Source organism: Spea bombifrons, chromosome 7 (genome assembly GCF_027358695.1).
Source record: "Spea bombifrons isolate aSpeBom1 chromosome 7, aSpeBom1.2.pri, whole genome shotgun sequence".
NCBI classification, from domain to species: Eukaryota; Metazoa; Chordata; class Amphibia; order Anura; family Pelobatidae; genus Spea; species Spea bombifrons.
The window spans coordinates 42286576-42314080 of record NC_071093.1 but is presented as its reverse complement, the minus strand read 5'-3'; the positions used below and the strand labels follow the sequence as shown (position 1 = coordinate 42314080).

General features: G+C 46.0%; 2 protein-coding genes across 2 annotated transcripts; both read right to left on the bottom strand.

Annotated features, from left to right (window-relative positions):
* Positions 1 to 649: 649 nt before the first annotated feature.
* Positions 650 to 14692, bottom strand: SLX4 (SLX4 structure-specific endonuclease subunit). The gene is made up of 15 exons (XM_053471667.1): positions 14645 to 14692; positions 11776 to 12217; positions 10531 to 10668; positions 10099 to 10273; positions 9699 to 9902; positions 8825 to 9021; positions 8232 to 8542; positions 7727 to 7961; positions 7568 to 7650; positions 6705 to 6851; positions 6186 to 6355; positions 3449 to 6105; positions 3213 to 3315; positions 2447 to 2776; positions 650 to 1154 (listed from the first exon to the last, which is right to left on the bottom strand). Exons 2-15 carry the CDS (start codon positions 12089 to 12091, stop codon positions 827 to 829), a joined length of 5394 nt encoding a protein of 1797 aa, XP_053327642.1. The 5' UTR covers positions 12092 to 12217; positions 14645 to 14692; the 3' UTR covers positions 650 to 826.
* A 1647-nt stretch (positions 14693 to 16339) lies between these two features.
* TRAP1 (TNF receptor associated protein 1) lies at positions 16340 to 23657 on the bottom strand. The gene is made up of 18 exons (XM_053470821.1): positions 23512 to 23657; positions 21604 to 21771; positions 21402 to 21484; positions 21114 to 21254; positions 20327 to 20398; positions 20041 to 20201; positions 19844 to 19953; positions 19618 to 19691; positions 19156 to 19311; positions 18943 to 19063; positions 18630 to 18699; positions 18349 to 18496; positions 18009 to 18194; positions 17766 to 17904; positions 17598 to 17683; positions 17333 to 17478; positions 17019 to 17091; positions 16340 to 16867 (listed from the first exon to the last, which is right to left on the bottom strand). The coding sequence occupies exons 1-18, from the start codon at positions 23594 to 23596 to the stop codon at positions 16766 to 16768; spliced, it is 2121 nt and encodes a 706-aa protein (XP_053326796.1). The 5' UTR covers positions 23597 to 23657; the 3' UTR covers positions 16340 to 16765.
* Between the last annotated feature and the right edge of the window lie 3848 nt (positions 23658 to 27505).

Here is a 27505-nt window from a genome sequence, read left to right as displayed (position 1 = left end):
CAGCCGGCGGATGCTGTGCGCCTCTTGCAGCTCCCCGGCTCCTGATGTGAGAAAGCGGCAGCTCTTTGACTTATTCCACTTTGTATCGCGGCTGCCGCGGAGCAAACATCTGCTCCCGTTTGTCGTGAAGAGAGTGGCCCGTCACGACAAAGCCCACACATGTACGGGCTCACAATGCATTGTCATTAATGGGGTTAAGGACAACCAGTTACCCCAAGGGGTTAAGTTACTATTGTCTAATTTCTCATTTTTTTTTCTGTAAATTGCATTATATTTTCAGTAAAAAAAAAATACATGTAAAAAAGAAAAACGCGTTTTTTATAAGGCGATTCTGATGCAAAGCCTCAAATGCTGTCTTGTCGTCATAGTAACCAATGCGATGGACGCATTATGCCGACGAGGCCACTTTTTATATATATATATACGAGGCCAAATACACATTTTGCCTCGGACAATAAATGTGAGAAACATCATCTCTCTCACCCAGTGGCTTTCCAAGTGACAGCAACTCCCATCATCCTTCACCACAAGCTGACCCAACGTATAGGAAGCATCTGGGTGGTGTCAGAGTACCCCGGTATAATTCAACTGATGGTCCAGCAGCTTCCATCAAACACGTTTAACGGGCATAGAATCGGGCGTCTGACGCAGACTGTTAACATATTAGTTATTTTATTACATATAAAATTCACAACACGTAAAACATTTGATAATTTAAAAATCCATACATTTTTTTCCACCCCAATAGTCTCATACATAATAATACGGGGGTATTTCCAACATGCTAAATCATCAATCATGCTCTTTTTTTGGACCAGAACACAGCTCAGTATCGCTTCGCCCCCTTCCTTCGTCCCCGGCTCTTCTTTTCCTTGCGCGCGGCGGCCGTGGTAAAGGTGACACAATGCGCGTCCAGGAAGTCCAGCAGCTTCCCTGCCGCCATCTTGATCCCGCTCTGCTTGAGTTCCGCTTGGACGGCTCCCAGCTCCAGCGGCTGGTAGAGTAAGATCCGCTTGTATAAATCGGGACGCTCTCCTATGAAGCGCCTGACGGCCTCGGTGGTGGCGGCTTGGCGGCCGGCCTCCTGCGAAGCGGCTATCGGCTCGTCGTCTTCTTCGTCAGCAAACGCTGTCTCGAACTCATTGCCGGCGGAGCTGCGGAGAGGAGGAAGAAGCAGGTTATGCCAAGAAAAGAATCCCTTTATATGGCAGAGTCTCATCAACCAATATGTGGAAGTGTAACACGAGACGATGGCCTCTACCACATATTACACGCTGTACACACTGTATGTGTCCGCCGCCATCCCATTAGGCCACAAGACGATGGGTCCATGAAATGAGGAGCAGCCACCATTGACCGAGACCCTTGGAGCCCTGAATTCCGTGGTGGCTGCAGCCCCTGCTACCTGTCAGACTGCAGCCCTGCTGTCGATACGGTGAGATCTACTTCTTCATGGCTGAACCTGAATTTATACTGAGCGACCTCACGCCCTTGGCCATCACGCCATTATCCGTTCCCTATATGTGTGGGATCTGATTGCGGGGGCCGGATCGCGTCCGGCTAATATACAAATCCGAACGAGGTGGGAAGTAAAATTAAAATGTGAAGAATAACAGGAAACGCAAAGTACCTTATAGGGAAATGATACTTTTTTTTCGTACCACATTTTAAAAAAAGCCACTCCAACCAGAGTCGGTTTGATTGGTAATAAATAAAACTACCCGAGGAACGTTTACCCAATAAAAAAAAACACTCTAATGTTCATGAAATAGTTATTTTGGCAAATAAAATCTATACAGATGATTTAATTTGTTACTTGCGAGTATCTGCTGCTCTGGCGTGGCGTGGTTTAGCAGCGAGACATTATTAATGTTCTATATATTGTGTATAATATCATTTCTAGATTACCTGCTGCACCCGTCTCCTGGCTTATGATATAAAGCAACCCAAAATAAAAGAATTTGCCATAAAGGGAATTTTATTTGTAGAATTTGGCTAATTTCTGAATCTGAAACGAATGCGACTGAAAATTCTTCTCTATGAAATTTCTTACTATTTTAACCCGTTCTATCGGGCTCGTCTTCTCTCTACCTCCTCCAGCTGCTCTGCATGACACTTTGCGTGCCTGCGTAGTTCTCAAAGTCCATACAATGGAGCCGCCTCCTATAAAAAGATTCAGCGGCATGACGACGTTTTGTTACACAGTCCCGGCATCGATCGTTTTCTACATAAATAACATGGATTGGAACGGAAGTTGGATAAAGGAGGACGCTACAAACGCTAACAAAGGTAAAGTATGAACTATAAAGTTTGGAGATCTGATATCTGTTGTCTCTTCTCATGATTTCTGAGAGAGAGACGCACGAGGTCCCTCCATACTGCCCATAAAACCGACTATCCCACAAAAACTGTTATGCGGTTGCGTTCTATGAGTTTTTGGCATTACCTCTGGGATAAGGAGGAGGTGTCGCTCGCAGCCGCAGAGGACGAGGTGGACTCCTGCGATGCAGCCATTGGCCGTTCTTCTCCGACGGCCGCTTCCTTGGCGCCGCACACAGTTGCAAGCTTCTTACGCCTCGGAGCCTGGGGGCTTGTCTGGCCTTTAGTGCCGGCGGGGTACCTCGGAGCCTGCGATGTGCCACCATGATCTTGCCGACGGCGCTGAGAAGAAGGGACCTCATCTTCAGAGTCTGAGCTCATCACCTGGTGTGTGTAACGGAAGATCTCTTTCAGCTTCAGCACCATCTGCTTCTTGGGGAGAGCTCGTACCCCGAACCTAAGAAACAGGAGGAGATTATACCTTTTTTAAGCACGTTTCACATGTAAGATCACATTAAACACGGCCATGAACAGTAGGAAGAACCCATGTAAACACCTCCAGTTATAACCCCCGGCTCCTTTACAGCTCCTAGAAGCTCCATGAGTTTGGATTTTGCACAGGGGGAACTTGTAAGAGAGGAAGACAACGTTCATTTACCAAGAAAAAACAGGTTACCAGCGCTGAAGTCCAAATTTATAGTTCTTTTGGGGCTGATTTGCATTCCTTGCTGCCACCCAGTAAATTGTGAGCGCAGAGATAATGTATATCACTGCCACCCACTGGTGAGAAATCCATATAATACACAGCATTTAATCTAGCTCCTTAATAATGTCCCCAAGAGCAAAAATCCACCCCCGGTCCTTGTACTCCATGAAATATTTTTAGGACTCACCTGCTCAACTCCTTCTTTAGAATCGGGCTGTCCATATCCGAATAATGTGGTAACGGGGTGATGGGGACCTTCGGCGCCAACTCTCTCCTGCGCACAATGCTAACTGAGAAGAAACAATGCTTGAAACAGTTACATGGGGAGGTTATTTCTACCAAGACTCTCCGAAAGAGCTTCACTTCGGTCTTAAATAACTACAACTGAGACATTTATTGTGACCTGGTAAGTATGTTACATACCTGGAGTCCTAAGTTCCTTCTCTTTGTCCGGGACCTTGTTCAGCCGTTGAGCCAAAGGTAATACAGCAGGAAGATCGTCCCTCTCGTCTTCTTCCCATTCATCCCACAGCTGGGAGTTCAGGAAGCTCTGCCGGCTGCTTTGCAAGTCAGGGGAGCGATGGGTTTCTCCGTGGGTGACGGACTCTGGACTTCTACTTACGGAATTATCGTTATTCCCAATTTCTGGGCTCTTTATCACCGTGGTCTTCATCGGAGAAGGGCTTCTGGGCTCTGGGAAGGAATCGGGCCTTTTGGGGGTTTCCTCTCCGTTGAACCATAACTCTTCCTCCATGTGAATAGGAGGCTCGTAGTCGATGTAGAAACTATGGCTACTGGTTTCTGGCTGTGTCTTTGACAGGGGAGCCTCATCCTCGCTGTCCCCAACTTCAAACACGCTGCTGTTAGCCGGGGACGCTGGGAGAGAAGACGGGCCACGAGAACCGTTGCTAACAAAACTGCTGTGAAGTTCTGGGGTTTTCTGTTGGCCTGTGGCGGATCGGCTGGAGGTCATCGGGTCACGGGAGGACTTTGGTGTTGGTTGAGCAAAAGACAAAAGAGAGTTTGCTTTTGCTGGAGACACAGAGTGAGGAGCAGCCGGGATACAGACAGACGTGCTTTCCGATGGCGGCTGCAGACGAGAGGTCTGTACTTGAGATGTCAGCGACATTGCTGCGTTTGGTAAAGGAGTAGCAGGTACTAACCACGATGTCTCAGTGCAACTGCTCGTTTCTAAGTGGCCAAAACCTTCACTGCTCCTCCTTGCTCCGAGGTTAATGGGGGATTCTCGAATGCCCCCAGACACATTACGTTCGTTGTCTTCTCCGCTCTTAGGATTGTCTGCAGCTTTCACGCTAGGCTCAGACTCATCATCGGATGACAGGATCAGAATAACTTCTGGATCCTGCGTAGCAGCGCATGGAGAGGAAGTGGTTTGCCAAGAAGGACCATGGTTTGGAGTAATCCAGCTCTGAGGCCGAGGCTTAGGTGGAGATTCTAAAGAAGGTTGGCTGCACCGCTGGGATATGGGTGAAGGACCTGAAGAGGGCACACTGCAAGGCTGAGAGTTAGTCGGAGAACCTGCCAATGGAAGGTTCCGCGTCTGGGATTTAGGTGGAGAAGCGAGCGAGGTTAAGCTGCAAGGCCGGGAGTTGGTCGGCGATGCCAAAGTTGGCAAGTGACGTAAGGGTGATTTCAGTGGAGATGCTAGAGAGGATAGGCTAAGAGGTTGTGAGCAGGATGGAGATGATGGTGATGGTAAATCGCAAGGCTGCGAGTTGGCTGGAGAAGTTAAAGAGGGTAAGCTGCGAGGCTGCGAGTTGGTTGGAGAGGTTAAAGAGGGTAAGCTGCGAGGCTGCGAGTTGGTTGGAGAGGTTGAAGAGGGTAAGCTGCGAGGCTGCGAGTTGGTTGGAGAGGTTGAAGAGGGTAAGCTGCGAGGCTGCGAGTTGGTTGGAGAGGTTGAAGAGGGTAAGCTGCGAGGTTGTGAGTTGGTTGGAGAGGTTAAAGAGGGTAAGCTGCGAGGCTGCGAGTTGGTTGGAGAGGGTAAAGAGGGTAAGCTGCAGGGCAGGGATTTGGGTGGAGGTGTTACAGATGAAATGCTGAGAGGCTGCGATTTGGGAGGAGATGCGAGAGACGGTAGGCTGTAAAGTGGGGAGTCAGGAGAAGTTCCAATCTGAGGAAGAGGGGGAAGAGTGGAGGACGCAGCTTTTTTTTTGAGTTGTCGCCTTTGTTCTCCACTGGGAGATGAAGCTGAGCAGCCCCCTGTTGCAGATATTCCAGAAGGCTCCATGTATTCTCCACAGGTGTCTGAAAACATGCGCTCATAGCTGTCATCAAACTGCAAAGGGCTGTGCTGGATACACAGGTGCTTCTTGGCGTCTTCTGATTTGCTCAGATTCACCGAGACAGCTGAAAAAGCAGTTCGACGTCGCCCCGGGGAAGTAAGTTGCCTTGGTGGGGTAGACTCATTGAAGAGTTGACGGGAAACAGAGGATGCTGGGAAGCTTGCATTGGGCAGTTGGGAAGCCTGTGGGCCAGGCGATGACTTAATTGACGAGTTTACAGGGGAAGCTAATGGGCCAAGTTTAGGAGAAGATTCCATGTTGCCATTGGTAACGCAGGCAGGAGATTTCCGTAGAGGAACATTCTTCACCACCACCACCTGGTCAGTAGATGGGGTAAGTGGAAGTGGAGTAGTATGCACAGAGACCTGCGAGTCCCAGGCAGTACAGAGGGGGCTATCAGCTTTAGTAGTCAGTTCTTCTCTTTCTACAGGACTGTCTTCAGACTCTAGGCCCCGCGGTCTGCTCTCAGTCTCCCCACTGCTGCTGTTCTCCGTGTCCTGTTCTTCTATCCCTTTGCGCTGAGTGGCTGCAAACTCATAGATCTCTTCAAGCTCCCCTTCTCCTACACCTTCATTGTCCACCTTCCCTTCCTCTAATCCTTCGTCCTCCAGCTCCGCTAGTACTTCTTCCTCATCAATCCACATGGACTTTAAAAGCTCCTGGAATGTTTCGGCTCGAGCTCCCCCATCATCCTCATCTGTAACAGCCTGGGGCTCAGCACTGTGGTTTTCATGAACAAGGCGATCGCAGACGTCTATAAGAATATTCACCCCGAACCTGCACAAGAAGACAGGTTCAGCACAAAGGCGCAAACAGCAAGAAGGGAGTGCGACGGAGAGATTTGGGAGAGGGCCTACCTGCGTGCCAGTTCACATACGTGTGCGAGGCAGCGGGTAGGGATGGCGGTACAGGCAGAATACAAGAAGCGCAGAAAAGAGACGGCAGCTTCAGCGGACACATCGTTCAGGAGAAGACGCCGCACACGGCCCGTGCTGGCTTCATCTACCCAGAATCCTTCAGAGTGTACCTAGATTTCAGAACATATACAAAAAAAAAGCACTTTTTGATTCAACTGCAATGTTAAACCAGAGGGCATTTAAATTCTGACTTTGAGGATTGCCAGGGAAGGCGTACTTTAAATTGACAGATGTTTAAGAGTAAAGGAATCCCAGTACATCGCATAGACATTAAAAGGTACATTTAGCAAATATTGGGCAACAAGAAAGAGCTGAAACACTCACTTGGTCCAGGGCTGGTAGAAGGGGGTTGTAGTAAGTACCGTACTGGTTATTGGGCTTTGGTTATTTATAAGGGATAGCAGTGATCGGCACTTTGTGTTAGGTTATGCAGGCAGATGGCGTAATGTCACGTCTTACCGCTTCCACGAGCAGAGGACAGCGGGCGTACAACACGAACATGTGCACATTCAGCACCTCCCCGCAGTCAGTCTGCAACTGAGCATCGCTTAGGTGAGGGTTATTCACCATCTGAGCAAAATCCGCTGCTAAGGCAACCTGCGGGGCCTGAAAACACACACAAGGATATCTAAGCAAAAGCACACACACAATTAAAATGAAGTTGTCACAAAACAAAAGTGATATAACGACATTGGTGTAAGCTTTTGGAACATAGTAGAGCTTTGTCTGTCATAGATTTTCCTGTCTGTTTTTATCGTTTGAATTCTGTGTCGCTCCTGATGCCTCGGCAAACGACTTCTAAACTCGGCTGAGTAAGGGATATAATGAGGCAGCACCAAAGGGCAGAGCTTTAATGGGAGAAGGACACAAGACAGCTCTACGAGTAATGAAAGTGATCGGTACCTGCAGCATTCACACATTGTGCAAGTATTTTTCATGATAGTCTCCCCCAATTAAACAGTCACTGATCAGAAAGAATGGACGCCTGAACGTCTAAACGTTCCATGAATCATTATTTATCATGTTACAAAATGTTTGATTTGGTTTAATCCTTAACAAAATGTGCTATTTCAGAAGTAGAATATTCCATAGATTATGGCATCAAGTATTTGACAGTCATTGTCTGTACACAAATGCCTATTTTTTCAGAAAATAAAGAGGAAAATTGGTAAATGTCATCGAGGAGTATCTGTTTCATTCAAGAACTAAACCGAGTCATATCACCATAACACGTCGCATCAGTTCAGCTCTGGATCTAGCAAGGTCGTTATGGGGACTCACGCATCCAAGTCAATAAAGACAAGAAATTGATTTGTGCTTACAGTGGACGGCGGGTGGGTACTAGGCTCTTCTTCCTGAGACGGGACAAACCCACTCGACGTGATTTCGTCGGTGGATTCTCTTCCTGTAAAAAAAAAAAAAAAACTGATTTATACGGCCAGACGAGGGAAAACACCAATTTTGGACTATTGAGAGATTACCTGTCCTGTTTGTAACAAGGCCAGCTCCTAAGTTCCACTGAGTAAACGTCATGCCTTCTCCCGCAAGCTCCGCCAGGTCAAGTAAAGCTTGTCTGTCTTTCTGGCTGCTGGACATGTGTTGTCCTTCCCTGCAGGGGGTCTCATCAGACTGCTCCTTACCAGTGTGGATGGCACAAGGTGGGGTCAATGCAGGCTGGGTGGGCATCGCTGTGCGTGGCTGTGAGTTGAGCAATTTCTGTGAGTAGATAAAAGATCTTTATGTGATTTTATACAATAAAAGCCAAACCCCGGGTTTGGAGGGGAGGGCTAACTATCCAGTCTAAAGCTCTCCCAGATCACAACGTTACAACCCAATCACAACTGGAAATATGGGATCTGATTGTTTGCTCCATACTCAATGTCAATGTCACAGTATTACAGGTAGGGTCTATGGGCAGGCAGGGAAGTGAAGTTCACACGCATTGTATATTTTCTCTTGGCCTCCATACTGAAGAAAGCTACTTACCAGAGGTGGTCTCCATGGTGTTATAGGGGGGTTGAGCTCCCTGGTATAGTAGTGTTGAGGATCGATGTTCTCCACCATGTTGCTGATCTCCCACAGCTTCTCGTCCTGCCGAGGCCAGCTCCACGCTGCTTTCCGAGTCTCCTGCAAGTCCCAGAATCGACTTGGAGGTAGCTTGATGCTGTTGATTAACTTAGACTCCTCGCTTAAAAGCAAAGACATCCTCTCATGAAGCCTCTGCAGAGGGGCCTGCGGATCCTGAACCAGCAGGAGGGGAGCAGGTCTGTCCTTCTTTTTCCGATGGGCCTTTTTCACTAAAACACACAAAAAAAAACATAAAATGATAGCCCTGCTAGCAGAGGCTTCCCAAACGATTTGGCCCGAAAATAAGGTGTGAACGTTACCCCCGATCTGAACAAAACCTGCAATTCTGCAAACACAGGACAGAGCCCACTAATCTTAGCCATATAATCTATGGAGTATCATCTGGTGTTATTTATTACCTGCTGTTACTTGGGGCGTCCCTCTGTACCCAGAGACCCCCTGCTTATCTGGTTGTTTTTTGATTATGATGTATTGGGTGCGGGGCACTGTACCTGGCACTGCATTCTCCGTGGGCCGCGTGGCCCTCGGAGCGCTGTTATTGCTTGGCACTGCCGTGTCCTCCTGCATAGACCTAGAGAGAGCCATGGCAACAAGCAAATCCTCCACCTCTGAACCCGGCTGGGCCGCTCGCCTCTTTTTTGGGGGTCCCTTCTGCTTGGATCCTGCTTTCCGCTTGGCCTGGGTCACACTGCACAGAATCACAAAGGTATACATAAAAAGCTTGGTTAGAAAGCAATCTGCGACGGGTTATGTGATACGTTCAGTGCTCCAGCATGGCCATTAAAATCAAAAAAGGATGTCCATGATGTAAAGGGACAGTTTAGTGTCCCTGACACTCCTACTAAAGAAGAATGCATATTAAGGTAACCCTAATTCTCTGCGAGTATTTTCATATGCATTATTTAAAAACAAAGGGGAATTCAGCGGGGTAGAGGCTGCAGGGAGATGTGTTCAACCGAAGGCATCCCGCGCATGGCCAAGAGTTGAGAGGTAAGGCGGAAACATGTATGAGGGGAACAGCATGAAAATTTACAGGGACCATGAAACTCTCATCTGCATTAAAGCGCATCTGATGCATGGAGTGTCCCTTTAACATTATTTGTGAAGAGCCACGTTTCACCAGCAGATGGCAGCAGCACTGCCCAAAGACACAGCTTGCAAGACAAAAGCCCTCGCATTTCCACAGTGGGCACCTTCATGACAAAGTCCGTACATGTACGGGCTCACAATGCATTGTTTTTAATGGGTTTAAAAACAACCCATTGTCCTTAAGGGGTTAAACAGCAAAAGTTTGCTCTACTTAACTCTGATTTATTTTTTGATGCATCGATAATGCCTGAGTGTGAAAAGTGTGGCCATACTCACTGTGTTGTGGGCTCTGCGGTCTCCGCTGCTTGCCTCTGGACGGCCTGAAGCAGCGCATGCGCCGGTACATCCAGCTTGGCAGCGCATCGCTTTAGGTGAGATGCCCGGCTCTTCTCTGTGTTGAAGGATTTGCCACACAGGGGGCAGCTGGGAACGGAAGGAGGCTCTGCCACTTTGCTCACACTCTCATCGTGGTCCAGGCACCTGCGCAGATGTACGAACGGAGAAGAAGCTGCATGACATGGCCCGCGGCAGCGCGCTTTAATTACAATATCATTATTACAAAATGATGCCCACCAGAAATAAACACTAGTGCAAAAGCCATAGAAAATGAAAAGTAAACTACAAAGGCTGCCAAAATTAAAACAGCTATTTTTTTTTTAAATCCCCCTCTGCTGACCTGTTGACGTGCTGCTCCCGCAGGGCACTATTCAAGGCTGTCAAGTCTTTCTGGCACAGTTGGCAGAAGAAAAGCCCCTCGTCTTCCAAGGAACGCTGCCGGCCCCTGAAATCCATCGGCAGAGCAGTATTTAGCGCACCGTCGTCTTGCAAAGCCTCCGCTACTGAGGGTAGCGCTATAGGGGGATAGAGAATTGCGCAAGAGCAATCAGATGGGAGACACTCCGAATTATATCAATAAAAAAAAAAAAAAAAGGGTAACATGGATTCATCTGCTAAACGTGAACGCACCGTGTGAATGTACAGATATCAGGCACTACTGACCCAAGCCAGGAAACAGATTATATAAGTAAATATATATCACGTATTTTTGGGGGTAATCAGTAAAGCATCTGCATGTGTCACATGGAGTGTAGTCCACGCGGTCACTCACACTCAGTGCCATCGTCCTCTGTAGAGCATAGCTTCATGCGAGCTGGACCTGCTCTCTTGAACTGCTGCATCCTCTCCAGAACCAGATGTTTTACACTCAGCATCTCCTGGGATCTGACCGTTTCTGAGCCATCGCCGCCTGAAAATTAAAGACAGGCTGAGAATAGGATATCGCAACAAAAACAACAAAAACGTGTTACTTTATTGTCTCTAAAACACGTTTACAGCATATTACAGCGTTTTACTTTACCTTTAAAGATCTTTTTTTGCATAATGTAATGTTTCCAGACAGCTGCATATCAGCCATTTGTATGAGTTCTTGCCCAGTTATCGGACCCCGATCTACTAGACAACCCCCCCAACTCCTTATCATACTGCCTGTGGGAAACAATAGAATGTCTCACTCTTAATCACCTAGCCCTACCACTCTGACTACTGAAAGTCCATGCAGGAAGAGACTTCTAATGAAGTTATAATTGCCATAGACAATCAGCTCAGTGTGGCGTTCGAGCCGGGAAAGTCACCCAAAACATCACGACTGCAAACAATCTCCAGGTCTGCAGATAAAGGGAGTTTATTGGAGCAAAATTTGATAAAACTAGGTTTTTGTTTATGCCGACAGACATTACTGTATACAGCGCTGGGGGTTATTACTGTATACAGCGCTGGGGGGGTTATATTACTGTATACAGCGCTGGGGGGTTATATTACTGTATACAGTGCTGGGGGGTTATATTACTGTATACAGCGCTGGGGGTTATTACTGTATACAGCGCTCAGGGTTATAGTATTGTATACAGTGCTAGGGGTTATATTACTGTATACAGCTCTGGGGGTTATATTACTGTATACAGCACTGGGGGTTATCATTGTATACAGCACTGGGGGTTATTACTGTATAAAGCGCTGGGGGGTTATATTACTGTATACAGCACTGGGGGTATATTAATGTATACAGCACTGGGGGTTATTACTGTATACAGCGCTGGGGGGTTATATTACTGTATAAAGCGCTGGGGGGTTATATTACTGTATACAGCACTGGGGGTATATTAATGTATACAGCACTGGGGGTTATCACTGTATACAGAACTTGATTTTGTGTCCAAGTTGAGAAATATTCCCCTTTAATATAATGACTGATGTAAACAGTTATATCCATATGCTGCTTGATGAACCCCCTAGTCACATGACCGAACCCAAGGTTTCTCTTGCCCCATAAAACCTTAAACCGGTGATTTCATACTTTGTTGAGCGTTGCCATTTGGAAGGCCCACATTGGCCTGTGGTTCTGTATTGCTCCTCTCTGTGCTGCTGCTGCTCTCCCATGGCTTCTCGCTGGCCTTCTGAACATTCCCTCCTGGTTCAATGCCCTGGTCTGCTCTCTTTCTGCCCCCATTCCCGGACTGCTTCCTGGCAACGGATGATTTGGTCTTTTTCAGTCTGTTTTTGGTTACGGCGCTGGGTTTAGGGATCTCCTGGGGCTCCTCAGGTTTGTTCTTCCTCACTCGTTTCAGGAGCTTGGAACAAAGTTCTGTAAACTCATCGTCTGAATCAACCATTGCTGAATGTTTGCTGGAGGTCGGGCCGGAGAGAAACGACTTCAGGGGCAGAAGACAGGGCAGACCAGGCTCTTACGTCACCTCTCCATCATCAGACAGAAGCAGCCGTTTCCAAGAGATGAGAATCTGGGAAGAAATCCGGTAAAATTAATTTACACAAAAAAAAACTTCAAACACAAAGCCATCAAGATGAAAAAATGTGCGCATCACTACAGGGTACATCTAGCAAGCCCCCCCAACTAAACCACTTGTTTATTATTCAGGACATATGAGTACAACGCTGCGGAATATGATGACGCTATATAAGACAATAAATAATAATAAATAATAATAATGTAATGTATGTCACCCCCTCGGTTTGCAGACATGGTGTTAACATCAGGTGGAAAAGGCGGGGGTTAACGTTACGGTTATCACATGTTCTGATAGGTATCATGTGTGTAACGTTCATTCAAAGTTTGCATAAACACACAATGGCTTTGGAACAAAGCAATGAAAGCCTAATACATGCCATTACAGCCTGTGGCCACAGGGTGGCAGAGGAGGGCCGCTTAGCGTAGGACGTGGCATTTAAATGGTTCGATTTGCCCGTAAGATCGCGTAAGGAGTGCGCAGCGCACCGCATCCATTCTCGCTCAACCACGACATCACTAACAGGACGATACAGCGCATTTATCACTTGGACCCTAAAAGGACAAATCTTAGCTGGAAATATCCACTATTGTCTGTGGGTGATTTGCCCGTAACCCCTGGCGTGAGATTATTATTTATTGTTTTATATAGCGCCATCAAATTCCGTAGCGCTGTACAACGGGTAGACAGGACATAACAAGTAGCATGTAGGTTGTAGGGCAGCTGTAATAAATGGATAAACAGACGATTTATTATCATAAAGGGTTTTTTTAACCTTCAGTGCCACTGCTTCTGCTGGGTTATTAGGGCCCTAACCCCTCGGCTAGAACGCCAGCTGGGTAGCCATTCAATCAAGGCCACTCTATACATTCTACCCCAGAATCCGCCGACCACTAAACTGTACATTCTCATCACATGATCGCTGTCAAGTCCACTAAAACAGTGTTATTAGAAACTTTTTTTCCTTAGTGTGGCTACTGGGCTTAAAATGCGTTGTCGGGGGTCTCAGATCCATATATAAAATATTGTTCTGTATTATTTTCTTAATATATTTTGCTAATTAAAAATGGTTAGCGGTTGGGGGATCTCGTCCGGTCTTGGTGAATACGTCCGGTACGTCAGAGTACGGACAGACACACGTTCAGCAGTGTAATAAATCAGATATCGTTAATAACGAACACGGGGGGGGGGGGGGGGAGAAAGAGAAAAGAAAAAAAAGAGAAAGAAAGAGAGAACGTGTGTATTTTTCTTTTCACATAAATATTGATAATTTAATCATTATTAGAGTTTTTTTATATTTTTGGAAAGATTCATTTGCGCACCAGGGGCGGCTGAGAAGCGCGCGGCTCTTTCACGCGTAACGTGCGACTCTTGGAAATATGTTGGTCGACTTTTCCAAGAGTCCGGTGACATTGTTTTTTTTTTTAACCAGTGGACGCAAATGTTACCAAAATTCAAGTATTTTTCCCCAAATAAAAAACCCCACAAGCAGCAACCCCCTTGTAACAAAACCCACTGGGGTCTCTGAGGAAGCGACAGCTCCCAGCTCTGTGATACTCGGGCCACAAAACGTGGTTTTAATACTAAAATTATTAATTCTGATGACATTGCCTTCTTGGGGGAAACAGCCAATGAGGAGGCGAGGGGAACGCGGACATTCTAATTATCACACGCCTCGTTCTAAACACAGAATCACGCAGATAAATCCACACACGGTATTACTGTGAAATATTCTCTTATCTAGATCGTCAGCCTGCGAGCCGAGCCCTCTGTCCCTAAAGTATCGGCCCTCCTTAGACCGTTCGTTCGAGTTTTGTCCGACTCTTTGAATGTAGGGACTGTAAGAAGCGCTGCAGGTATTGCTGGCGCTATATATAAAAAATATATAATGATAATCATCGTAACCCGAACTATTCGAAACATAGAAGCTGCCTGCAGATCGGCCCCATTCGGCCCTCTAGTCTCCCAGTTTGTCCTGCTGTAAAGACCTTAATCAGTCGTCGGTCTTTTCAGAACCATATGCCAGTCCCATGTATGTTTGAATTCCCTCACTGTATTACCCTCTACCACTTCTGATGGGAGGCTGTTTCATGTCTCTACCAACCTCGCAGTTAAGCAGAAATAAAGATAATAAATATAAAAATATCAGCACAGAGCTGGGGAGCCTTTGTATAAATGAGAACTCGCAGGTTTTTGTTTTTTTTTAATTTAACGGAATTCTACTATTATTTGTTGCCATGGCCGGGGGGGGGGTAATTGAACAATAAAAATAGCGGTATAATGATAGCTTCCTTGCCCAGCAGGCTTCCCCACTGCTTGCCCTCTACCCTTCGGTCTGGGGGCCACTAAACCGCCCTCCCCCTCAGTAACTACCCTCACACCCCGCGTCATTCCTCCCATTTATTTCCCTACTTCTCTTACCTTCCTACCTCTGTACGTTACGATCCGGAACTCGCGCCTACTTACGTCATTACGCATTCAAACAAGAACACACCCACGGGGCGCTACCGCGACTGCGATACCGCCCCTCGGTGTTTTGCATAATCCGCCACGCCCATACCTGCGAGCTTTCATGTCAGGAACCATTTTGGTGGAGTCATTAGAAACGTCAATCATTATCGGTCTCCAGGAAAATGGATTCCGTCAGCTAGTTCTCGGCTCCGCACTGGGGCGATTCTTTAAATTTAAGGGCCATTTCAAGCCCGAAGCCCAGGGTTGTTTATACAGAAAGGCTAATGCAGGCAGCACACCTACAGGTGTAAAATAAACAGGGTTTTATGCTATTTTTATACTGCCCGTTACACAATGGCCATGAAAACGTTAGATGGGCCCTCAAAATTATGGCGCCAAGAATCCCTATTCATACATGAATAGATATTTAAATGCTGTACACACTAAAAGCAGCCATGTGAAAAATATAAAAATAAACCCATCTTGGGAGAAGCTATCTTAACTTCATGTTCTCTGTATCTACATGATTATTCCTCCCCATTAAAGGTGATGTTCCACGTACCCTCACATACTTAACTTCCCAAAGTATTAATGCGGCGCTAGGAACATCATATCTCATGTATTAAATATCACGTGACACGGCTAGTGTGTCTGTGGAACTAAACCTCAAGATAAAAACATGAAAAATCTGATAAATATTCCTTAAATGAATAGAGCAATCGGTATTTTGTCTAAGTGGAACAGCATCTTTACATTCTCTCCTGCGGTTACAGGGACATCCCAGCCATCGTATGAACTTAGCATGTAATAGCTGCACGGTCCCTTTATGTTTCCATATGTCCCTTGTCAATGCAGGGGGGTGGGTTCTGCAGAATATGCCCCCACGCATTTACCCCTTTGTCACCCCGCGAGTTGCGTCCGTCCAAATTACGTTCCCCTGCTCTCTCCCAAAAGAATTTTGCCTTGAAATACAATCAATGGAGATTCTTTACTGCTTTTTTTTTTTAATTATTTTATTCTAAAGAAACCTGATCTTGAAGAAACTCTTGATTTTGCCAACGCGCCGCCATTTTCTTCTGTATTTACTTAAAGCACAGAAATTCTAGATTAAAACAGATAAACTCCTTATTGTGTTCTAGGGGGGACAGAGGAGCAGCAAAGCTTTTCGGGAAGAGTTCCATCGGGATCCCGGCGTTCCGATGCAGAGCGCACGGCGTTCTTTATCAAAGAGTTCTTATTTAAAAGGTTTCGGCGCTGGACGGCTAACCTGTGGAGTAACACCAATACCATACAGATTCACTCTAAGATGGGGAATGGTGAACGGCTTTACATTTAGTCAATTTTACTTGACTTTAATTGGAATAGGATATGTCTCTTTACGCAATTATTCAATTTTTAAATTTCTATTTAAAATTGCATTTAAAAAAAGCCATTTTATCTAAATATATATACATATTTTTCATATACATTTATAAGCAGCCCTTATACTTCATACAAGTTCTGCTCATTCTTATTTGGTTTAAAAATTCTTACAAGGAATAAAACACAAAGTATTAAAGCAATGGGTACCTGCAGTTCAAACATTTTTTAACCCCCTCCCCCACAATAAATAAATAAATCACAGCCGTATTTAGGGTGCCGAAAAATAAGACATATAGACCTCAATTTGTTTTTACACAACATCAATTTTTAATTTCTATCTTACATTTGTAACATATATAATGACCGTTAAGTTCAACTTTATTTTGGCTCACTAGGAAACGAGAGCATCTCTTATTGAGTTCCCCCCTAAGGCGAGCAGACAAGCACAGAAACCGCTCCATCGGGAACCCATCGTTCCAACGTTCTTTCTTTAGGGTTTTAGTGCCGGACGGCTCGCCTTAGGAGTAACACGATGCAGATTCACTCCTTGTTGCTTTTCCAAGATGTAAACGGCTTTACATTTAAAGTCATTTTTCCATAGGAAATATCGCAGGTATATGAAGCAGGCGTCAGCAGAATGCAGATACCAAGCCGTAAAGGTCACTCGGAATTATATGCGATTGATCTAGGGATGCCTGGGAGAGGCCATGGACTTCACAAAGCGCACAATCAGTGCTTCTCCAAAGCCTTGGTTAGCAGCTCGGTAAGACGGCCAACCATGGGCCGAGGGTCGTCGTTGAGTCCCGCTGCGATCATTGCGTTCTCATAAATCTGTACAGAGGAGAGAGATGTCAAAAAGTCAGCAAAATGACCCCGGGAAGATAACTCACTCAATGTTATGTCAGATAATTGATGGTATTTATGCAGCTATACAAGTCCACGTGTTGAAAACGTATCTAGACGCATGTATGTGATCACCCACCTGGTCCAGCAGCAGTTTGGCCAGGTCCTGATCAGAGTCCTTCAGATGCCCAAGCTTCTTAACGAGGGGATGCCTGGAAAGGAATGGCTGCGTCAGCTCGCACCTCAACCTCCAGTATACAAAGGCAACACGGCAAAAGTGCACCATAGTGCAAAGTGTAAGGCACCGCACACACCTCTGGCATTCACAAGGTTAAACCAGTAACTAACTTTAAAGCCAGCACTTCCCTGAGGAACTTCCCTGTCTTTGTAGTTCTTTAATATCGAGCGCTGGTGAGGTGGCATTACCCTTCCCATTATTCCAGGAATACACACCCTGTGTTGATTTCCAATGTGGGCTGTAGGATCTGAGCGCGCTCCTCGCTGGTTCTAGCGAGCTGCTGGGTGCGGAGAAAGTGTCGGGCTGCCCCCATCTCCAGCACCGTGATCATGGCGGGGTGGGTGTCCAGACGCGGCGTAACCTTCACAGAGAGGTAGGTTGTTAAAGAGATTTATTTAAAGATGTCGCATTATTGGTATTTCGCAGGAAGGGAGCCAACAGACCACACAACATAATATACGGACAAACACTCGCACTTACCTTGATATTTGTCACCTTGGTCCCCAAGCCATTCCTCATCCATGCCATCAGATCCTCTGCCTCTTTCTCAGTCAAACGCTCGCCAGCTGGGAGGGAGAGCGAAGAGATGAGATGAGATGGAAAAGACCCCCCCCTTCCCCAAGGTAGCCCCTCGAACAGACAGAATACCTGGCTTATTGTCATCAAACTTCTCCTCCTTGTAATGATCCACAACAATGTCCGTTTCGACGGAGATGAGCTTTTTGCGGTCAAACTCTCGCAGGTGCAACAGGGTGAGCTCATCAAACTGCTCGTAACAGAAGAGGACCTGAAGCAGGGATCAACAGGACTTGTGAGCCAGAGGTCTAATATAAAGGTCAACATGAGCAACGCAATAAAAGATATCAGGCCGGGCAGCCGCGGGTTACTTGCCTCTGTTTGTTTCTGTTTCATAGCCTCGTAGTAAGGGCTGTGCTCTGCAAGGTGGCGGTTGGGCGCACACAGATAGTAGATGTTGCGTGTTCCAGGCTGCATGCGGCTAGCATAGTCCACCAGGCTGGTCTGCTGGCCGGCAGGCAACGCAGAGGACTCAAAGCGCAGCAACTTCCCGATATCCTCCTGAGAAAACAAAGGACGTGTCTCAATGCCGGGTAATGGCGAGCCATTCGCTGTATGATGCTGGGCCAGTATTTGTAGTCTACATAACAGGACTTATGTCATAATGTCCAGAAGGAGATTGGGAATCTCCAGATCCACGGAGATGAAGTCTCACCTTGACCTCTTGTTCAGCCGTGGTCACAATACCCTCGCGCATGAACAGACCATAGTCCTCAAAGAACTTGCTATACTTCTCTGGATCTTTTTTGCTCTGATCGAGGAAGAACTTGATCAGCCGTTTCTGCAGCACATCACGAAGTTTCCTGTAAAGTGGGGGGAAAAAAAATAAATCTTTCTTGGAGAATAGGACATTTACAGGATAAATCACTATTCCTGGCTCGGCCAAAAGACGTTTCAGTTCTAAAGATCACTGAGATGAGTCAAGATGTTTCTCACCTGATCAGATTGCTCTCCTGCAGCAGCTCCCGACTGAGATTCAGGGGAATATCCTCACTGTCCACCACGCCTGCAGATAAAAAGACCAGAGAAGGAAGGGAAGAAATTGGAGAAGCCAATAAGTGGAAGATTTCAGGATAGCGGATCGTAGTCATTTATTACAGAAAGTTATGGTTAAGAAAACGTGTTTTAAAACAATTCTCCACTGCACTGAACTAAAATATAATACAGATAAGCAAAAAAGACTTGCCCGCATCCATTCACACACAACTCGTTCTACACCCTCGACATGCAGTTTGCATATAGGCCTCACCCCTCAGGAAGCGCAGCCACTTTGGCAAGATGTCCGCAGCCTTGGTCTGGATCAGAACCTTGCGGCTGTAGAGAGCCACGCTGGAACCCAGCTCTCTGCTTACATCAAACATGGAAGGTTTCTGTAGACGAGAGAGGAGGAAGCTTAAATTCTTAGTCTGAAAGCATTGGTCTGCATACAGATGCTGGTTCCCGGTAAGAGTTTGGGACTCACCATTTCAGGCACATAGAAGATACTGCGAATGTTAAGAGGCGCATCTGCTTTGTAGTGCAGAGTATAGCGCGGTTTATCATACGCTTGGGCGATGAACCGGTAGAACTCTTCGTGTTGCCATTCCCCAATCTCCTTGGGATCCATCATCCACAGAGCCTAAAAAAACATGAAGAAAAAGAACTTTGTTACCTAAATGGAAAACTATGGAAAAAGAGAAGAACAGAAGTCATAAAACAAAGAAAATAAATGAAAAGGAAATAATGTGATGACTCCAATTATGTATCACAGGAAAAACAACCGCAAATGGGAGGAAGGTGCAGCATTTCCTATGATCCGCAAACAAAAAGTTAATAGTCTGTTTTTAGGGGGATTGCTTTAAATAAGCCAATGAGAGACAGTAAGCCCGCACTACTCGGGTCCCCTACAGACAGAGTTAAAGAGCTCCGGTTTATTGCCACTCACCTGTAGGGTGTTGATCCGCTTGCCATTCAGGTACACAGGGAAGCTGACAAAGTTGCTGTATTTTGTTACCACTTCTGCAGGGTGGAAGGAAAGGGGAGAGAAAATCAGTGGGGGCATATTTCACTTCTGTTTGGCCCCCACAATACCCAAACGCCCTTCATTATGTCAGGGTGGAGAGCACGGAAATGAGTCCCATACTCAAGTACACACTATCTCTGTGACTCACCTCGCACTCGGTCCTCGCTGGAGAACTCTTTGCAGTCCTCTTTCAGGTGGATGACGACTTTTGTTCCTGGTTTCACGCCGGCAGCCTCGGCCAGCTCAAAGACACCAGACCTGTAAGTCAGAAAGGAACAAATGGTCTTGTGCAGCGAACACATTGACACCGAGATCAGACATCATCAATGAGGTCTCTGGACTCACCCATCTGAAGACCAGCAGTAACCGGGGCTCCCTGGCTCGGCAGACTGAGAGTAGACAACCACCTTGTCTGCCACCATGAAAGAAGAATAAAATCCCACACCGAACTGACCGATAATCTTCCCAGCGCTATCGGCTTGACCCTGCAGAGCCTCCAGGAATGCCTGGAGCAAGAAACATACGGCAATTACAAAAACTAATAATGCAAAAATGGATCAAATAGAAAATAGCTGGAGCTGTGAGGGTTAAATCGTTTTAATAGCGAGTTGAGAGCCTCTGCAGCTCCTACCTTAGATCCAGAGCGTGCAATGGTGCCCAGGTTGGAGACGAGTTCATCTTGTGTCATCCCCACTCCGGTGTCCTATAGAATAAAGAATAATGCGAGATATAAGACACCTGCAGTCTCCCACAAATTGCCTCCTCACCCCCCCAGGCAGGGGTAGTTCAGCACATATCACACAACAGATCTATATCTGTTCAGCGCTGAAGATGTATCTGTACAGTAAGAAAGCAGGAGATAACCGTTCCACGTCGCAGCAATCTGCATTACACTCAGTAAGCAATACTCACCATGCTCACTATCGAGAGACTAGTGATAACGTTGAACACAAGTACAACATTCTGGGCACTATATAAAAACGAGCATTAGAGCTGCATGATAAACGAGAGGGGCTTAGAAACTGGTTTGTGATGGTGTGGTAGAAGTAACAATACAGAGTGATAAAAGTATATATTTGTTATTTTACCCTTCTGGGGCTATGTGAAAGCATGAGGTTGAATGTTCTGTTCATTAAGACACAGTGAGCCTTAACAGACCAAGATAAAAAGGTTCCCCTTTGGTATTCACCAAAGTACCTAAAGGGCCATCTTATGGCAGGGTCGGATTGGAAAGGATAATTTGCTGATTTAGTTCCTATGAGATCACTCAAGGAAGCTGGGAGACACACGGCAACTTTAAACTTCTGGGTTCGGGATTGTGTGGGTCATACACAGAACCCATAATAAACCGGGAAGAATTTGTATTATTTTTGCCTCTATAAACAGCAATAGCAGAGACCCGCGAGCGTCCGTCTCACCTGTATGGTGATTGTACCCTTTTCACTGTCTGTCTGCAGGTGAATCTCCATCTCGGGCAGGACGCTCCCCAGCTGTGTGAGCTTGTGACGCAGTTTCTCCAGAGCATCGCTGCTGTTTGAAATCAGCTCTCTGATAAAGACCTAACAAGATAAGCAACATAAAGAAACCCTGCGCAAACAGAAACGTCTCCACGCTTCATTGACACACACAGCAGGCAACACGTGAAATCATTTAACGGGAGAAGCTGGAGAGAACCCCATAGCCCCGGCATATTTAACAAAAGTTACCTCCTTCTCAGAGTATAGCGAGCGGGCAACAATGTCCAGGAGCTTTTTGGTTTCCGCCTGAAACTCATGCTTTGACACAGAACCTGTAAATACATAAAAAAATAAACGTAATTCTGTAACTACTTTCAGGGGCGGACAGTATTAAAGGTTACAGGCAGCTTTACCGAGCGCGATAAGAGTGATCGTGGGAACATTTGCTCACCTTGCACGCTCTCTGTGTCGGAGATGATCTGGTGTAGAACCTCCTCCTCTTTGCTCTCGGCCGTCTGAGTCGTGTATCTCCGACAGGCCACCGCGCTCAGGGTACTTAAGCTTCCCCGCGACGTTTGCGATGCGTGCCAAGTCTGCGCTGGGCACCGGGTGACAGATCCTGTAATAAAAGCAACACAGGAGTGTGACGTAGGGGGTCACTTGTAGAATCCGAGTCTAAGCTCGGTCTCATTTTACCACTAATGGACTTTGTTTTGCAGTCCGTCAAGAACGATTAGTGCGTTAAACAGACATGGCCCACATTTCATTAAAAAAAAAAAGGGGCATTTCCTTACCCTTTGGTTTCTACGCAGTGGACCACTTACCAAAATACCTGTACATCCACACTAAAGAGAAAGCTCTGAAATTCTACACAGATCAGTGTCTGTATTTTCTATAAGGGCCGTACGCAAAGATTTATTCATTTTAACCCCTTAATGACAAAGCCGTACATGTACGGGCTCAAAATGCATTGTTTTCAATGGGTTTAGGGACCACCCATTGTCTTTAAGGGGTTAATAATAGTAAAGTTGATATCACTGAAGTATCCCTACTACTTTACAGATGCCATTCTCATCGCTCCAACAAAGGGTTAACACCAGTGCTCTCAACCCGCATTTGCGCCAGTTTTGCGGTTCAAGATCTTAGCCGGCTGATGGACAAGAGCATTGTTAGACGCAAACATGGACACGAAGGGACTGAGGTTCATAGACATTTTTTTCAAAGGAAGGATATTCTCTCTTTTAATAGAAATATAAACATCGGCGTGTTACTGCTACGTTTAGGCAGAGACGTGGAAAGTAAAGGAAGGGCTCGGTCCTGTAGATTGTAAGCTTGGTAGCCCTCGCTTCTGTCAAATTCTTATGTTATTTACTACTTCTGTCCTGTTTCCCCATTGTACAGCGCTGCAGAATATGACGGTGCTATATAAAACAATAATAATTATAACGAAGTGTTTCAGGGCAGCCTTGCTGTGTTAGGGTCTGGCCGCGCGGGTTAGATGCAGGATGCACACCCGCTGTGATGTCTGTGACCTTGTCCTGGCTCAGAGGTCGTCCAGCATGGTGCAATGTTTGCAGATTGCATTATTTACAGAACAGTGTCTCCATGTGACTGATACCTCTAATCCTCCCCCGCTAGGTACCCCAAAAAAACAGCAACGGTAATAAGACAAAAAGATCTCTATATCTATATATATAATGTCTAAGCAGCATAACAGTTGCAAGGGGAAATAATTCCTTGCAGTACACAAATTTATGTATAGATAAAGAAAATGTTATATTGTAACATTTAAAAATCTTCTGAAATTAATTAACTTCTGGGATCTGCCACAACTAAGCGATTGTGCAACACACACACACACAACAGGCAGCCAGCGGGTAACTTTCAGGAAACTACAACTCCCATGCTCCTCAGCACAGCCACAGAAGTACCGGCTGAAGTCCACAGACAGTAAACAAAGCTCATAAAACTATTACTGATATTAACAAAAGTCCAATATAAATCAAGCCCACGTGATTGCATACAATAGATTTAGGATTAATGGGAGTTGTGCCCCAAAATAATAAAATTAAAAAGCATATAGAGGTTTGGTGTTTTTTATATTTTATTTTTAATAATAATAACAACATATAAATTAATTCTATAAGTGGATACAGATTAATGGAAAGCCCCAGGAAAGAGAATAGATGGGGAGGAAAAGAACGTCATTATGTGCCTGCTGGTGAGCAGATTGACCCCCATGGGGCATGACAACCTGCCCTCTTACCCTGGAGACCACGTGTGCGCCAAACCCGGGGGTAATTCTTTAACGGTGCGTAACAAATATCATAGAGACCACCTGTATTCATTATACCCTCACCTGCCAGGCTCCGCACTGCCCCCGGGCGACCCCAGGCTCTCAATGCCCTGCTGAGGTTCCCTCTGAGTAGAGCTGCAGCAGCCATGTTCTTTCTTTCCTACCGGCCAGGTGACGTCACAGCCCTGCGCCCGAGCCTAGGCGCACAGAGTGACGTCCGGTGTGACCGAAATGGAGGATGTCAATGTCATCCTGTGTGTGTCGGCGGGGTTTAAGGGGACTATTCAGTCAAATAAACGTGTAATTGTGCACTTAGTGGAGCGGCGGCTTGGTATTTTTACCGGCATTGACACGGAATGGCGGGCACGGGCGGCGGTAACCGGGAGCCATGGGGATGTCATACATAGCAACACTAAAGGGGCGCTGAGGCAAAATTAAAGAGCCCCATCTATTCTGGATTTGAAGGCCAGCGAATGGCAATGTGATGGTTACTTTAATGGCACTCGTAGGGTTAAAGTCCAAAATTTTAGTGAAAATGTAATCCTTAACAAGGCAGAGCCCGATGTTTCATGCTTCGCCGGGACGGAACCCGTTCCGGGTGACGTCCCGTTTACGGCGTATCTTGGTGCTGTTGCGTCACACTCCTTTTTACACGTCGTCATATCATAGTCCGCTAATATGATGCCCACCCCGGCTGTTGGCTAAATTTGCGCCCATACGTATTATAACACGGTCCCATCATAATGGAAAACTCACAAAGAAGCTGTCCGGGGCTCCTGTAGGTTGAGGCTCAAATAGAGAAGCTTCTGGCCAAATAATACATTTATCTGCATGTATGTGTAGTCGGTGTTGCGAGGATGGGGATTAATGATTAATGTTACCCCCAAAAGGGGCATGTTTGTGTCATGAGGAACTTGGGGTTACACAATGGCGGGGACTGTCCATTGATTTAGGGTGAGACCTTTAATGCTTCTGTTGATCTCAGCAATGGGCACCCCACAAATCAACAGCCTCGCCATCTTTATGAATGAGTGGAAGAGCCGATTGTACGACTTTTGGCAATAGGATTGGCAATAAGTGTCTAGTAGCACAATTTGAAGGATGTTTTTGGGGAGATGAAGCCAGTTCCAAGCTTGCGTAACAATTTCTTAAATATTGTCCCAACGTATCATCAACCAATAAGGAGGCATATCAATTAAAAAAAAACAAGATCTCCATGGAACCAAAGCAGGACGAGATCTAAAATGACCCAAACAGCCGTAAATTAAAAGCTTAGGCTCATGGACTTCCGAACCCATGCAGAGCTTAAAGGCCTAAAAGAGAATCAAACGGTAACAGACCTTGTGTTTTTGGGACCATCTCCATGTTGCGATATTTATATTTTATTTTTTTAGAGTAGGTAACACAAGTGTTTAGTGGGATATAAATCATCACCGGTTTCCGAGTCATCTGAAAGATGGAAAAGTGCATCCATGTGATGGAAGCCGGTAAAGCATTTGCAATATTATTTGATGACCTTGGGACTTACTGTGTTAGGACCCCATTCCATGGGTGATATATCTCACTTTCCACCTGCTTCCGATGCTCAATCGCCTGCACCCTTTGGTGGGGGCAGAAAACAATATAAACGTTCAGACACTACCCTATATCCGCTCTGTCACCCGGAAAGATTGAGTACCACTGGATGTTGTGTTGGCGCCACCTTTGAGTGTTAGTGTGGTTGGCGATGGGCGACAACCAAGGGAAAGAAAGAAACCTTGTGGATTGCCCGCAAAGTAAGCTTCCCAAGAGAAGTGGTTTGCATCACCTTCAGGTTTCTCTTTATTATCGCAAATTTTGGACATATTTGTCTCCTTTGTTCCCTTTTCACGCCACGTTTCCCTCTGAACGCGTTTGCATTCTATGGGTCCTCGAGCGGCTCTATTTTTTTTTGGTGGCAAAATGAAAGAAAACGGGCAGATATCATTGATGGCCGAGCCGACGCTTGCACCCACAACGCCGAGAAACGTTATGAGGCTAAAATAGCAAAAAAAGATTACAATCCGTCACTGCTTAGGAGGCATTATAGCCGGTCAATGCCCTGGGGGGCTTAAAAACTGAGCGGATACTGATTTTGTGTATAATTCTAATATCGAGGAAGGCATCGCATGGGGAGAAATAGATTATTTGTAGTAAAGGGCAGGTCTTCTAAATCATGCATTATCAGCCTCAAGAGGCGTGCGGCCATCTACTGACCTGAGAAACCGCTCTCGGCCCTTTGAGTTCCATTCCTCTCTGGGAGTAGATAGGCTTGTAATCTTGCTCTGCGTGATCACGTGGTCCGTGCACGATTGTGCGTGTTTTATATTTGAGCAGAGCAGACGTGTGTTTTGGCCTCTCTATTCATTTTCCGTAATGTTTACCCGCTTAATGTTTTTTTTATTTATTTTAAGTTTTATTTAGTGCTATTTGAGGATGAACTCCATGTGGTTGAACCGGCACAGCGATAGAACACAAAATCCAATACATTTTGGGGCATAAGACTTGCTGTTGAAGATCGGAAGAAGCCGCAGCGTGAGCACGTCATTCTAAAATCGAACCGAGTAGCTCCAGGGAACAGACTTGTAAACAGCTTGTTGAAAATCCCAATATTTCGTAACCATCCTCAGCACCGGCGTTGAGGGCGAGCGGTCAATGAGGTTTCCTTGTGCCCATGTATCCAACGTCATAGCAGGTGAGCCATATATACCCTCTTCCCGATGCCGCTAAAGCAACAGCAGGGGGAATATATCGTTTATATCTCTCGCTCATGAGCAGGACCCTGTCCATGCAACGCGCTTTTGGTTATAGTTCCGTTCTAGTTTTGTCAGACCCTTCAAATAGCAGCAGGAACGGTACCCTGTACCTGACCAACCTGCTTAAACCAGTGAACGGACCCCCCAGCTACACCACAAGTTTGGAGCGAACCCCCCTCCCCCTTCTTGATGTCCGCTCACAATGAAGATATTTTCTTTATTTTTGCATTTAATTGAACCAGCATTCTATACTCTATGAGCTCGACTACTAACAGCATTGGTAATTTATCAATGGATGAAAACCAGAATGACCTACAATCTCCATTATTCCCATTAGGTGAAGGCGAGGGTCATTTGCGCCGCAATGGAATAGAAATATTAAATACCCCGAGTGTGCATCAGAACAGGTATAAACACGCGTTACCTGTGAAAAGTGACCGATGATCCCGAAATGCCTCTTCACAACCACCACCAATACTAAACCCACTTCCCAATAAGGAATGGCCCACCTCTGCCCCCCGTAGCCCTCTCCTTTAAGTAAACACACCACGTATACACGATACAGCAGAAGATGCCTCGGGACCCTAGGCGGAAACTATCAGGGACCGCTCAATACAGAAACTAACCTGAAGATCTGTTTGGCAAAGTTTAATGTCGGACACTTAACGGGCATTTACAGAATGAATAAATTAAATCCTCCGGAGTTTTGACCTTGCCGTCATTCAGGTGTAGATGCTTGCTTGCTTCAGCAAAAATCCCCAGTTTCTTCTCAAGCTGCCGTTCAGGAGCCTTCGCACGGACATCAGGCTTGTGACTTACGTTAAAGTGGACCCATCACCATTAATAAAAAAAATCCCAGAAATAATTTACAAAAGAACCAGTGGATACAATTTATATTACAGGTAACCCTCCATACGATAAACCACAACCCCCCCCCCCACACCCCATGGATCTGCAGTCGGCTCTCGAGGTAAGAGGTTTAAGCACAAGAGCCGGCTAAAGGAGAAAAATATCGCCTATAATACAGCAAGACCACAATATACAGAACAGGACAGGCCAACGGGCAGCATCTCTCGCTCTATCCCATAGGAAACCGTTTGATAAAAACCATAGCCGTTTTAAACATCAATTGGCGAGCTTCCCGTTGGCTACCCTTGGACGACGCTCCGTGGCATAATGTAAGTTCTGTTTTTTAGCTGTTCCCCCTTTAAATAGGCATCAGTTAAACCACAATCAATATAATGTGTCCAAAAAAAAGAAAAATCCCTCTTAATTTCCCCCTA

Coding starts and splice junctions, on each gene's coding strand:
- SLX4 (XM_053471667.1), bottom strand. CDS start 12,091: ATGGTTGATTCAGACGATGAGTTTACAGAACTTTGTTCCAAGCTCCTG. Junction 6,852..7,567: donor GTACCCACCCGCCGTCCACT/GTAAGCACAAAT, acceptor GTGTGTTTTCAG/GCCCCGCAGGTTGCCTTAGC. Junction 2,777..3,212: donor CTAAAGAAGGAGTTGAGCAG/GTGAGTCCTAAA, acceptor CCTGTTTCTTAG/GTTCGGGGTACGAGCTCTCC.
- TRAP1 (XM_053470821.1), bottom strand. CDS start 23,596: ATGGCTGCTGCAGCTCTACTCAGAGGGAACCTCAGCAGGGCATTGAGA. Junction 19,064..19,155: donor TCTTCTATGTGCCTGAAATG/GTGAGTCCCAAA, acceptor TCTCGTCTACAG/AAACCTTCCATGTTTGATGT. Junction 16,868..17,018: donor CCAAACTGCTGCTGGACCAG/GTGGGTGATCAC, acceptor TCCTCTGTACAG/ATTTATGAGAACGCAATGAT.